The sequence below is a fragment of the Tachysurus fulvidraco genome, chromosome 3, assembly GCF_022655615.1.
Source record: "Tachysurus fulvidraco isolate hzauxx_2018 chromosome 3, HZAU_PFXX_2.0, whole genome shotgun sequence".
NCBI classification, from domain to species: domain Eukaryota; kingdom Metazoa; phylum Chordata; class Actinopteri; order Siluriformes; family Bagridae; genus Tachysurus; species Tachysurus fulvidraco.
Window position 1 is genome coordinate 25,365,559 of NC_062520.1, and position 14,081 is coordinate 25,379,639.

The 14,081-nt window shown below is 42.2% G+C and overlaps 1 protein-coding gene across 7 annotated transcripts in view; it reads right to left on the reverse strand.

Moving 5' to 3' along the window:
* Window positions 1-14,081, reverse strand: part of shc1 (SHC (Src homology 2 domain containing) transforming protein 1) — a 37,238-nt gene that overhangs the window by 8,902 nt on the left and 14,255 nt on the right. For 3 of the 7 annotated variants that reach the window (XM_047810972.1, XM_027153136.2, XM_027153153.2), the window contains one exon: window positions 1,292-1,456. The exons of 1 other annotated variant lie outside the window; for it this stretch is intronic. In XM_047810972.1, the coding sequence (XP_047666928.1) occupies window positions 1,292-1,453 (162 nt within the window). In that variant the 5' untranslated portion in view covers window positions 1,454-1,456. 3 more of the 7 variants (XM_027153146.2, XM_027153164.2, XM_027153127.2) reach the window with 3 other exon arrangements.

The window sequence follows — 14,081 nt, forward strand, 5'->3', positions numbered from 1 at the left end:
TTTGCAGTCTGTATGTCATTCATATATATATATATATATATATATATATATATATATATATATATATATATATATATATATATATATTCTTTAGATACATAACTTTAGAACAATTGCACATATTTGTAGATTTTACTGAACCCCCCCCACGGCCAGTTCCCACCCACCAGCCTGCTCGCTTCTATCATACAACAGCTACCAACTGGCCAGGATGAAGGACAAGCGCATCTTCCCGAACAGCTGCTCTCGGCCCACTTCCGCATACTTGAGCTCACAGATGTTTACGATTGGCTAGTGTTACTGTGATTGACGTGGGAAAGAAAGTATGCTGTTCCTCGAACTGACCCGGAGTCAGTTCTGCTCTCTTGGACTCCTGGAGACAGATGGCTTCCTTTGGCATCCTCGGGATTTAAACTCCCAAATGATCTCCGGATGATAAGGGGAATGCTTTTCACACCTCAGAACTTAATCATTTAACATCGCTAATGTTGTCAGTCCATTATATAATAATATATACTAAATAAGGATTCCACTAACTGTGGCCTAACATTGATCCCAGTGTTTGATGGACAGCTGGATTTGAGCAGAGGTGGAAGGACTTGTAAATGGCTCAAATCTGCAATGTGAGTAGTTAAACGACTTGAGTTACAGGATCTTGTCCCACAAAAAGCTTGACATTTTAAAAAGCTTAGAGAAATATTACATGATAAAACTCTGTTTCGGTTCTATGTGAAGTGACACGTCACCCTGTTTCAGTGTAAGGACACAAAGCCAAGTTTCATTGCAGCTGCTGTCTGTACATCATGAGTCAGAGGATCAGTCACACACACACAAAAAAACACACACACACACAGAGCAAATGATGATACTGTATGGGAAATGGTTTTGAGAATTAAGAAAGTAAGGAAATCCAAATCATATGAACTACTCGTAATAATAATGATTAATATTGACTCATTTTTACAGAATTAAATGAAACAAGTTTCTGCAGAACCTTGTGATTTTGGATAAGCCCTTTCTAACGGTTTTATGTTAAAAGTCTCAGAGGCACAGGTGTACCTAAAGCCATTTCATTACATTTACGTTATACACTATAATCAGCATCAGAACACTTTTTATTGTCCAAGTAAGATTTCCTTTACAAAGGATCTGTCTTTGCTCATTGCTGCATTAGCGCTGACTAAATCGTATCAATGACATGAAATAGTCAGAGAGGGGAAAAAAAAAAAAGGTAAAAGATTTTTTTTTATGCATCCCATATCCCTAAAGATTTTAGCAAAAATTTTCTTACCCTAACGGTGTAGCTGACGCCAGTGGTGCTGACCACATTGTCCGAGTGCAGCCATCCTCGCGTGGGCTTGTTGACGAAGGAGCCGTGGCGCGTCCACTCGTCGCCCCCGAGCTGCCCCCCTTCCACACGGGCCCTCCGAGACGCGACACCCAGCCGGTTCATGTCCTGTGGGGGACGAGGAGGAGGAGAGGGAGCCATTAGAGGAAGAAGAGTAGGAGGAGGAGGAAGAGGAGGAGAAGCGGAGGAAGAGGAGGATGTGCTGGGTGTCTCCTGGGGCCTGTTAGATGCTTTCAGGCCTGGGAGAAAGGTGGCAGACATGCCCAGCCGCAAGGAGCCCATCCTGGGAAAGAAGGAGCACAGCGTAGTGGGGCTGTTCTCAGCTGGCCGAGGGGACGTCGGGGGCAGGATAGGGGCCAGCGATGAGGAGGACAGAGATGAAGCAATGCTCGGAGGAGTAAGAGGGGTGAGGGGGGCTGAGGAAGGAAGGGAAGGATTAGAGGCTGTCTCGTCTGTAGAACTGAACGAGTCACTCCTGAAAGGGGTGTATTTAGTTTTGGGGACGAGTTCCATTTTCCACTCGTCTAGCGGTTCGGCTCTGAATCGAACAGGCCTTAGGTTCACTTTAGGTCTCTCCAAGTGTCTCTTTCGAATAAAATGCAAACGGGTCCTTTCTTTTCTGTCACGGTTCCTTGTTCCTCTCCGTCTACTGATCCCTTCATCTTTGGACCGAAGAAATGAGTGATGGTGTTACTCGGTTCATTAAAAAAAGAAGGATGTGAGAAATACAGAGGGGGGTGGGGTGGGGTGGGGAGCAAGGCTATGAAGAAAAGAGAATCAAAAGTGTTTCCTGTTCCAAATCACGCAGACTATGACATCAGTGTGTTCAGTGTGTGTGTCTGTTAATGTCTGTGTGAGAGGGTTTGCATCAGATCTTCGCCTGCATAGAGATAAATATGAATTCACATTTTATATTCGCATCATGAGGGCACCATAAGCTCCGGTGAAGAACCTCGGCGTGATTGTCTTCTTGGTGTCAGTTTGTCCGTGTCTTTTAACGGTCTCGTGCTTTCGCCTGACTGAAAGAAAGCGAAAGAAATTCTTAGATATCTGGGGTGTGTTTTGGTTGCGATGAGTTAGTCTAAGCTAGAAGAGCTCTAATCTGAAAGAGTCCCATAAAAAACGATTAGCTGCAGCTGAGACTCTAAGAGAAGAGGCTTCCAATAGACAGAGACGGATCAATACTGAAAGAGAAAAAGAAAAAGTAAGAGAGAGAGAAAAAGAGAGAGAGACCGAGAGAGAGAGACCAGTGAACCACTGGATAATCTACCTCAAGCTTGAGTAGATCCTGATTAAAGAATCCCACAGAGCCAAGTACACCACGTCTCGGTGGTTTAAAGACTATGACCTGGTTAATCACTATATACAAAATCCTAAAAAAACTAAATGATAGAATTCAGTCCTCATGCTAGACGAATCCTGTAAACTATCCAGTGCAGTAAAAAGGAATTTACTAGATCGAGAAACAGAAGAGACAGAAAGCACCAAATTCTAGTGTGGATCCTGTCCACTCGGCTGATCTCGTCCCTTCTCTTTCGCCTTTTTTGGTTTCAAGTCACAGACACATGTATTCCTTCTTACTTCTCCTTCTCTCTCCTTTTTTCTCCAGATGATTCTGGGTCCCCTGTCTTCCAGCTGTATCCTCTCTCTCTTCTTCCTCTCGTCTCTTCCAAATCACTTCTGGCTGAGGTTCTCGTGCTCCTTCTGAACTCTCTCCCTTTAGTTGTTCCCCTTCTCTATCCCTCCTCTGGAATCCCTCCCTTAACCTCCAGACTGTATACTGGGCCCCGTTCTTCCTCTCCTCCTCCTCCTCCTCTCGTTCTCGCTCCCTCGCTCGCTCTCTTTCGATCACGCTAGCCCGCTTCTTCCAGATGATCTCTCTCTCCCCCGTTCCCCCGCCCACGTATTCTTTCCCGTTCTCCAGGCTGACACTTTGTCCCTCCTTCCTTTTGGTTAAAAACTACAACGATTTTCAAATATTCACTTTCGTTGATTGTTTCTTGCTAGTCAATAACCCGGATTCCTTAACAATAACAAAAAAACAAAACAAACAAACCCCAAGTTACATAGCTAGATTGCTAAGACTATAACAGACCTAGAAATATGACCGATTTAGAAAAAGGTAAACTAATCCCAGAGAGCCCTGAAACTGATCCACTACTGTTCTAGAAATCAGATCAAAATATGGCTATTATAAAAGATTACGCAAATAGAGCACCATTAGTGACTTTGTATATCGGTGTGAGCTAAGTTATACAGTTTGTCACCTTCCAACCTCTGGAAAAATCACAATTTCCCATCATCAGATAGTCAGTGTGACCATAATGAGACTTGATTGGCTCGAACCAAAGTTCTGGACTCGTTAAGGGGCGGACCGGAAAAATCAATCAGTCGCTCATTATCCTAAACGCCGCCTCGCATCTGAGCGGCACGGGTCTTAATCAATCGGTTTCCTGAGGGGGGAAAAAAAAAACCATGTAGTACAAGGAAGCAGGAGCTTCACATAAACACCTCCGGAAAAGAAACAACAGTCTATAATTACAAGCTGTTGTGAAAATTTAGTGTCCCACAGTCCTAGTCCACTGCATAAATGACCGAAACCTCAGAAGCACTTTCGGTGACTAACAGTATCCTTGCTTCAGAAATCAGCTAACTGGTTTCTACTCTTACTCTAAAGACAGTCGTGTCCTTGGAAGCTTTCCTCGTTCCCTTAGGAAAGCGTTAAGCACCTGCTTAAACAGTACGTCCAAAGCGTCGGTTCGGACTGATTTCTGAAATAATAACCTACAGATTTGTCAGTCGGATTGTTTGAGCATAGCACCAATGGCTATAATCAGTGATATCGATTCTCCTCCGATGTCGTTAGAGGACGGTACAAGTCAAACAACAGAGATGGACGTCCACGCGACGGCGTGTCCGCTTCCCCTAGAACCTTGAAGTCCCTGTGATATGTGATCTCTAGGAGTGCTCTGGTGTTGCTATGGAGTGTAATAAAGTTGAACAAGCTTGTTACTAAGCCTGTAGTGTCTTTTCAGTGCAGCTCTAAAGAGGTCCGCTAAGTGCTAACGCTAATAGGACCTCACTGAGAGTTGATTAAATGCACCAACGCTTACAAATACACGGCACGTGATGTGACTTGATGCAGTCCTGGAGCGTGAGCAGGACTATTCATGGACGATATAATCCACACACACACACACACACACAAACCAGTGCAAAGATCGGTGACAAATCGTGTCTGTGGTTTGTAACCGACTACAAACACGTAATAATAATAATGGGGGTTATATACTTAACGATCATTTTACAAAAACATAGAGAAACAGTACGTAGAGCCGAGCATTGAACAGTGTCGAACCACAGCACCTCGGATGTAGCACCTGTTCGTCGAGAATATGGCAGAATCCTTGTTCCGAGATAAAATAGTGGCTTTATGGGTTAACAAGGTTAAGGTGGATGAAGACCCAGTATGCCAGCTGTTGTAAGAGAAGTAACAGAGCAAAAGTGCCGGTATAAGGTCTCAGAATGTGAGACTGCAAGTGAATAAAGTGGCGTTTTGCTTCACGGGAGCATGAAGAGCACACGGATGGAAAGTCGTTTGAATGCTATCGCTAGCATAAAGAGCAGCTTGTTTGACAGGTTGAGTAGAATGTTGGCTAATAAGCAGTCACAACCTCTTGCCTACACAAACCTCTGCTAGCAGGAATAGATGCTGTTGGCACTCTAGAGTGAAAACGAAACCTGAGTTTAACACCATCACAAGTAATCACTGCTCTGTAGTCGACTCGGAGACGAAATGTTTGCGATCCGGTCTAAATCCTGTCTTTTAAAGACAGACAGACGGAAAAAAAATAAAAAATATTAAAATTAAAGCACCTTGGAATCTGCTCATTGGCTCTCATCTAAACGGTGCGAGACAGATTGACCTTAAAAGTTTACAGCAACTTGAATCAGCGAATGTTAGACTTCACGGTTGCCAGCTTGTTGCCATGGTGACAGAAGGCAGCACAGATTTGTGCCAGACGAAACCTTGACGGAACCCAAACAGAAGGCGGCGAGTTCCGCCAACACGCAAGCTGTCAGCCGGGGCTCGGGATAATCGGACGATCGAGAGACTTTACACACACACACACACACACACACACACACACACACACACTTGCGGCGAGTTAATACGTGCTCGCTGGCGATCAATAGTCTGCCGAACGCAATGCCACGAGTCCCGCCACCGTCTGTGTCTCTCTAAAGTTAATCAATGTTGACATGTCAATGAAGAGAGCACCAGACACTCGCGGAGAGAGACACAGACTCCGTTAGGGCAGCAATCCAATGAGGAAATCAGATATTGCTCAAGAATACACACGCACACACTCTTCCAGCTCGAGCAGCACATTGCAACAAAAACAACAGTTACAATCGGCACGATGTCGATGTGTCTGCAACACCACGGAGCAATAAACTAATTCATTAACATAGAAAACTTTTGCATATTAAAAACCTGAATTTTCTGCATATTAGCTGTAAAGTAACACTAATAATGAGAGGAGTGAAGTCTGAACGGTCTAGACACAAAAATAAATAAATAAACTAAACAAACAAACAAAAGAAATACAAAAAACACACAACAGAAAAAAGAAAGAAAGTCTGATTTCCTTCCTGTTTAATTTCTCTCAGGATGCTGAAGAAAAAAGTGAACACAAAATGCTGAAAGTACTAAGCAGCTATTTAAAAAATAAATAAAAATCAATCAAATATATAAAAACGAGCTTTTATATTCATGTGAAATTCTCCCCCTCTGATCCCTCCCTGACAGAGGAAAAGGAGCTCTGGCTGTTTATCCGTTGACTTGCTTCCTCTGGCTAAAAAAATGACAGAGTCATGGTTGGGCTTTTCTTGCTTTCTTGTTTCCGTGTAGATCCTCCTCTTCCCTCGTTTTCCCTGGAACAAAATCAGCGCTGTGATCTCCCTTTGTCTCTTCTCCTTCCCCCACGCTCGCTCATCCTCCTCGCCTCCCAACCTCCGACTGCATTTGAGCAGTGTAGCCAACTGTCCTCTGTTCTCCTCTCCTCCCTGTCTAGCACTCTCTCTCTCTCGATACACGTTCACACACACTGATGCTGCTGATTCCTGTTTCCACCTCTCTGCCTCGTTCTCCCACCCCTCCCCTCCCCTCATTTCCTCCATCAGAGACTCCTTGCAGCGTCAGTCATTTATGCATTTGTGTGCATGTGCGCGCGCATGTGTGTGTGTGTGTGTGTGTGTGTGTGTGTTCCTAGCCTCCCTCTCTAATGCACATACTTATGATGGGGGTCGGGGAGACTGGGGAATATATGGACGCCGACACTGATGGTTGGATGGAACAAATGGAAGGAAAAAAGTCGATGCTCCTCCCTTGGTAACCTAAGAGCTAAAAGGACAAAGGAAGGCTCACCGAGGATGAGTTCATTCCTCTTTCCTTCCTCTCATTTTCACGTTTCCTGTCCTCTTGTTTTTTTACCCTGCTTTTAACTTCCTTTGACCTCGTCCCTACCTTGCCCTTAAATGAAGCGGAAGGTGTTGGTCATTTCCTAATCAGAGTATGGAACCCGTAGATTCTGAAATAATCCCAAGGTTAAGCAAAAGATTTTCTGTTCCACTCGCAAAATATCCACACACACTCTTGCACACTTTATCTCTCTCTCTCTAGCAGACCAGATGCCATTCATCAATATTTCAGATAACTATAGGATGAGCTGAACTACATCTCCCAGAGCGCACCAGGTGAGAGTCTTTACACAGCACGAAGGAATGTGCATGGAGCCGTCAGTGGGAGTCGTGTCGGTTTTCATTCGGCTCTCGCACATCACTATGCTGTGCTGAAATATCCCGCAAGACTGCCAGAGGGAAAATAACACACACACACACACACACAGAGACACACACACAGAGACACACACACAGAGACACACACACAGAGACACACACACACACACACACACACACACACACACACGCACACACAAATATACACACACACAGACACACAAATATACACACACACACACACACACACACACACACACACACACATACACAGACACACACATATACACAGACACACACATACACAGACACACACATATACACAGACAGACACACACAGACACACACATACACAGACAGACATACACAGACAGACACACACACACACACACACAGACACACACATATACACAGACAGACACACACACACACACACAGACACACACACACACACAGACACACACACACACACAGACACACATATACACAGACACACACACAGACAGAAGTGATGAAGTGGAGCTTTAACTAAAAGTTTTTTTTAATACGGCCTCTACACTTTATGCCTGAATAAATCTGTGTTGTGTTGCAGGTCGTGAGCAGCGCCTTTTCATCATCCTCCTCATTCAGCTACAAGTTGATCTTTGTCTCATTTGTCCACAGGATGTCGTCTGTCATCTGTCCATTTTGTTTGTTTCTCTCGAATCTGTTCATCCTGTTGTTGAGGTTTAACTGGGGCTTTCATCGGGGTTTCTCGATGCTTGACTTGCACAGACGCACCTACCTCCTGGAGGCTGTTCTTCGTCTTCGTTTCGACTGTCGTCCTTCACTGGGGGAAAGAATTCTTCTTTAATCCACCTGTTATTTTCTGTTGTGGCTTGTGGCTTATTTTGACTTGTTCAGCCTCGTGATGGTTTGCTTCACCGTCAGTGACTTCTGCAGGTGGATCGAGGGTTAAAGGCAAAACGCCACACTGGAAATCATTAGTAATCATGGGAGAATCACACACCTGGCCATGGAACAGACAAGAAGTCAACTGTCCAATTACTTTTAGTCCATTAAAAAGGAGCCAGACTTCCTAAAGCATTCACCAGATTTGGATGTGAATACCATCGTATTCAAGAAAAAAGTCTGAACTGTGAGACGTTCATTATTTAATTTCAATGTCTGTAAACTGCAGCAGATCTAATCTAACAATAACTCCAGATATATAGGGACGAGAGAGAGAGAGAGAGAGAGAGAGAGAGAGAGAGAGAGAGAGAGAGAGAGAGAATTACATGAGATAGAGAGATTGATAGAGAGAGATAGACAAAGGAGAAAGACACATACAAGATAGATAGAGAAAGATAGACAGAGAGAGAGAGAGGGGGGAGAGAGAGAGAGACATAAAAGGAGAGGGAGACAATTATATAAGATAGATAGATAGAGTGAGAGAGAGAGATAGACAGACAGAAGAGGAAAGAAAGAGAGACATACAATTTACAATTATATAAAAGAGATAGACAGATATACAAGATAGATAGAGAGCGAAAGAGAGCGAGAGAGAGCGAGAGAGAGAGAGAGCGAGAGAGCGAGCGAGAGAATGAGAATACAGGCTTGACAGGAACACTGACCAGATCTACATTGCCAGTAACTTGTAAAAAAGATCCCATAAAACCCTTAAAAGTAACTAGAACCAGTGACATGAATCTGAATCACAGAGAATAATAGAAACAAGTGAAAAGGGAAGGCAGGAGAAATTCTAAGTATAAAATGCCTTCAGATGTCACTTAAGGAGAAAAGGCTTCATTTCAGTTCCTTGCCTCAGCAGCACAGTGCTGAGAAACAACAATCCACATGCGGTTAACAGGTTCTGCTGCCTACGTTCAGCTCCAACAGGACTTATTATTGAGAACACTGTTAATGATGACACCGAAAATGACGCTCCAGCAAACCTTTCGAAAGAGACATAGAACACTTTGGCATTCGTGGATGACAAGTGTACGATATCCCGATAAGAACAAATGAAATGACTGGAGGATAAAGGACTCAGAACGAGGTTCTAATAGAGTCAGAACAATACCAAAGGGACCAACACCAGATCAGAACAAAACACCAGTTTAAATAAAAAGCAGCCCAAGACAAGGTTCAGGATATAAAACTTAGAAATAAGAGGAACAAGTGAGCCAGAAAAGGCATGCGGGCTGCTTTCGGACGGTTTCCCTCCACCGTGTGCATGCAGGAGGGTGTGACTCTGGGCATCGAGGCTGATTCTTACTCTAATTTACTTCTACGATTCGTTTTCCGTCTGTGCATTATTGTATGGGGACTGCTCAAACAGGAAGTAGCTTAAAAAGGCAAAGCACTGTGCTTTATGGGAAATCATGGTCTGTAGTGACCTATATTTTAAGTTCCCCACAACATTTGTGAGAAAAGTGTGAAAAGTGAAAACAGAGAAAAGTGTTATACTTTATAAAAAAAAAAAAAAAAAAAGCAACTCTCCAGACTCCCCAGCAGACTATTTCGACAAAGTTCGAGTCTGGCTTACTTTCCTTCCTTTATTAGAATGATGTCAACTAAAAACAAGGTTCATCCTGCTGTTTTAGATCAATCTGACAAGCCGGTGTGCTATGAAGCTGAAGAAGGGCTTCGGTCTGTGGGGTTTTGCATTCAACCCAACAGACAGCGTTTCAAATGTGATACTTCTCGTTTGAAGAGGAAAGTTTAGTTTATTCGGTGTAATCGTCGTTTTCGGACTAACCAAAATAAAAAAAAAAATTAGTTCTTATTCACGTTATGCTTATTACCATGCATGTTTATGGTACATCTGATTTTCACTTCGTTTCGCCCACAAATTCAAAAAGAAAGACATTTCACTTCATGTCATACTGTTTCACAAACGACCGAACGATGACTCTGATTAATTTCTAGTCATAAATATGATAAGTACATCTCTGCAGCGGTCATTTTTGTCAGACAAACTAGATTGACATGAATATCTTATTCCTGGTGGTAAATGCACTTGTGAATGATTTATAAATAGATTCATTCGGATCCGGGCTGATAAACGAGGCCTGTTGTTTCCGGTGTACTCGTAAATGTTAAGTCTATTTGCGCTACAGAAATTTATATAAAGTGATTTATTCGAGAAAAACAAAAAGGTCACTGGAGTGAGAGTAAAATCAAACGAGTTCTTTCTGCTTAAGAGCAAATTAGAAGCGAGTCAATAATGTACAGGGAACCAATGAGGTCTGGGAGTGAGCTAAGTCATTATCAGCCTCTATGCCTCAGGAGACCAGTGTGGGTGTGTGTGCATGTTTGTCAAAAGCTTACCACATAGTCCATTGGACAACACTCTGCTTTTGTGTATCTGTTACCCTAGAAACACCACAAAGTGCACACAAACTCAGATTAACAAACATATACACAGACACGCATAGAATCCACTTTTGTGATGATCATTGGCCCACAACCACTTTAGCCCAAATATTCTTTACTAGACCATAGATCATACAATCTCATTGTTTTACACACAAACCCTGTTTCAAATGAAACCCAAACCTGTTTCGAAAGAAAATGACATTTTTGCTTGTGTCTATATCCGACACTAAATTTCTTTGTCGTGCCTTTATCACTCCACGGTGGTGATTAATGCCTAGGTCTAGCAGATTAGTCGTTTTTCTGGTAGTAGTGGTAGCTCGTTTTTCCTAGCATACGTATTCATAAATAAATAAATTTGCATACAAATGTTTAAACCTTCAAAGTAAATAGTGATCTTTAACCACTAAAATTGTGTGTAAAATGCCACACTAAAACACGACATTCAGTCCTGACAGATTTTCAATCAGACTTGCGATGATAAAGTAATTCATTTGTTTATACCGATTGATAATGGCCCATAAGTTGATTTCAATTCTCGGTACTGGTGCAATAAGGGGGGGCAAAGGGCGGAACCCTGTTCAGTCGCTACATCACAATGACAATGAGAAAAGCATCTGAGATTGCACAACGTGACAAACCTTGAGGTGGTTCTACATACTACAACATACAGAGCTTTTAATATTATGAAGTGTAGTCAGAAATGTAAATCGCTAATCCGTTTATGAAATGCTTAAAAATAAATGCTGCTTTACTGAATATTTGCTCTATTGTAGTCACTTGTTGCTTATCGTTTCCACACGAAGTGGTGTGGTGTTGATGTGGGAGTGCTTGAGGCAGAGAAAGTTAGTTTGCTCATAGCGATTGGTAACTGCCTATGAAAAAACAGGTTCGTTTGACAATACATGCATTCAAATACGCAGTTGCAGTACTGTTAAAAAATGTGTGTGTGTGTGTGTGGTGTGTGTGTGTGTGTCAGAGAGATCACCGAGTGTGCAAAAGATAGAGACAGAAGTGGTCGTGCTCAGACACACTCGTGGTATGATAAGAATGATCAGATATGAGGAGGAGGAGGTGTAGATTTGCCCCCACTTGCCTGCATTTCTCTCAGACACAAAGAATAATAAGAAACTGAGAGCTCGATACGAGTCCACTCGGTACGACATCTCTAAAGGCAGTTACCAACAGCAACGGTTCTGGAACATTCTGTGCCCCTTAGGAAAGAGTATATTTGTCTTTTACGTGGCTGAGTGTGAGAGACTGAAGCAATCGTTAAAACAAGGGGAAGAAAAAAAATGAGGCACTGAATCACCTTTTCCCCCCAATCGCTGATCGTACGATAAACAGGATGGAGAATTAGCATGACATCATAACATTTATTCAGCTCTAAACATCATTGGGTCAATATTACGTGTTAGCAGGTGCTGTGATGAATTAACAAAGTATTAATAATAAAAACCAACAATAATAATGATCATCATTGTCAACACTCTTTACAAAAACCAAAAAACAAGACAAAAAAAAAAAAAAACAGTAGGTTGGTTTGTGCATACTTCTCACACTTTGCGCACTCTTTTACCCCATTGTGTTGCATAAGTATTGCATCTCTGCTTACACAGAGGAAAAGGGGCAGAGCTACCCGATGAAACACTGGTGTACAAGATGCTTTACAAATGTCTTAAATTAGGTTACGGTGTGCAATTTATTTTTCAAAATCACAGGATTCTGTTAATTATTCTGCATTAGTGTTCTATTTGTGATGACTTTAACCATCTAACCTTTATACACTCGTCAGCAAAGTACATAGTGCACAGCGTAAATGCAAAGTGTATAGCAGCCAACAGTCCACCGGTATTATCCGTTTCGTGTGCTCAAGCACGGCAACTAAATCGTCACTTCTTAAAAAGTAGGAAAACAAGAGGAAGGGACTCATCTCATCGTTCCAGTTTTTGAAACTTCTTGGCCCACAGAATTCTTATGGCTGTGCCATGTGAGAATTCGTATGGATTATCTAAACTGGTGGCCATAGCAAACTGAAAAATAAATGTACATACACTTCTTATAATAACATAAATGATATCCACTGTGAGCCGTGGCTTTGGTAAAAAGCATCCCTTGTCCAAGACTATCAGTCTTCTCTTGTCCAAGTCAGTCAGACCCACCCCCTTTTCTGTCAGGCCACTCCACTGCCCTTCCCCTGCTGTACGTAGATAAGTAATGTTGATTACCCTCGCTGCACGGTACTACCTCAGCAAACGTGTTTATATTATAACTTTGTCAGTAACGCACAATAAATCACATTCACCTGATTTCAAATGAAATCAATCAGCCACACAGGGATTCCCAGATTGTTTACTTCACATATGATCTCATATAATGTTGTGTTCACACATACAGTGATTTGCAGTCACAAAGCGGTCACATTAATGCTCTACCCGTACGAGATAGCTGACTATGACTCACAGACGGCCGATTTCCGACAGACCTGTCAGTCGCATTGCGTGTTCATGACTGCCTCCTTCTGCATGGCAAACATCCTAGAAAAACTTTTGCATCCTGTGTCCATACAAATATAACAAACATTAAGCCTATAAAATGTACCCTTACAACAATATATGGCTTGTTACATGGTTTGGGAATATATTAAAAGGAGTAAAGTGCAGAGTGTTTACATGGTGCTTCTGGAACAGAACCCATAATCTTTACTGATGATGCAAGTCATGATAATGGCAGTTTACAGATACGTTTGGTTTGCCACTTTTCAGAGAAATGCATCTGAATTAATCTAAGTTTCATTATGCAGCATGAGAATGACAAAACTCATGCTGACTAGACTTGAACCGAAAAATTTATAGCATTTTACCTCCTGGAAAGGAGACTGAAGTGAGAAACCACCAAAACAACAACAACAGCAACAACAAAAAAATCCCCAGCAATATGATTGGGGTTACAACCAAATATTACGACACGGGATATATAACCATATGCTATGTGATATTTACTTTCATATACTTCAAGACTTATCTATTCCTATACTTTTGGGTGGTCTGATGAAAAGGTTCCATGTTTAACGCATCTAGATGGAAATACAAGGATATATCCATCTTTTGAGGTCAATCTATGAGGTATAGTTAATTGATTGGCCTTGCTGTTCCAATACTTTTGGATGGGGCTGTATGTCCATTAAAGAGACTAATGCATTACTTTTTTACCACCCAGCGTTTTGAGAAAAAGGTCTGTTTGGAGATTGAGCACATATTCTGAACTTGCAAACACAGGAAATGTGCAGCTGACTTCTCAGTCCTCCCACGGCATCGCTGAAACCTTTCACTGAAACCTAAAGTTTAAATCCCCCACAGCATACTGATGCTATTTGCCCTTGGTCATTAGTGTCCAAATTTTTTCATAAGGGGGAAGATGAGACTACATGAAAAAATCTAGAGGGCTTCAACAAAATGTTATGTACGAATCCTGCAAAAATACTGCATATATTCAGTCCCTGCCCAATTTAATAGAAACACCTGAACACATGCTTATTAATGCAGTTTTCTAATCAGCCAATCACATGGCAGAT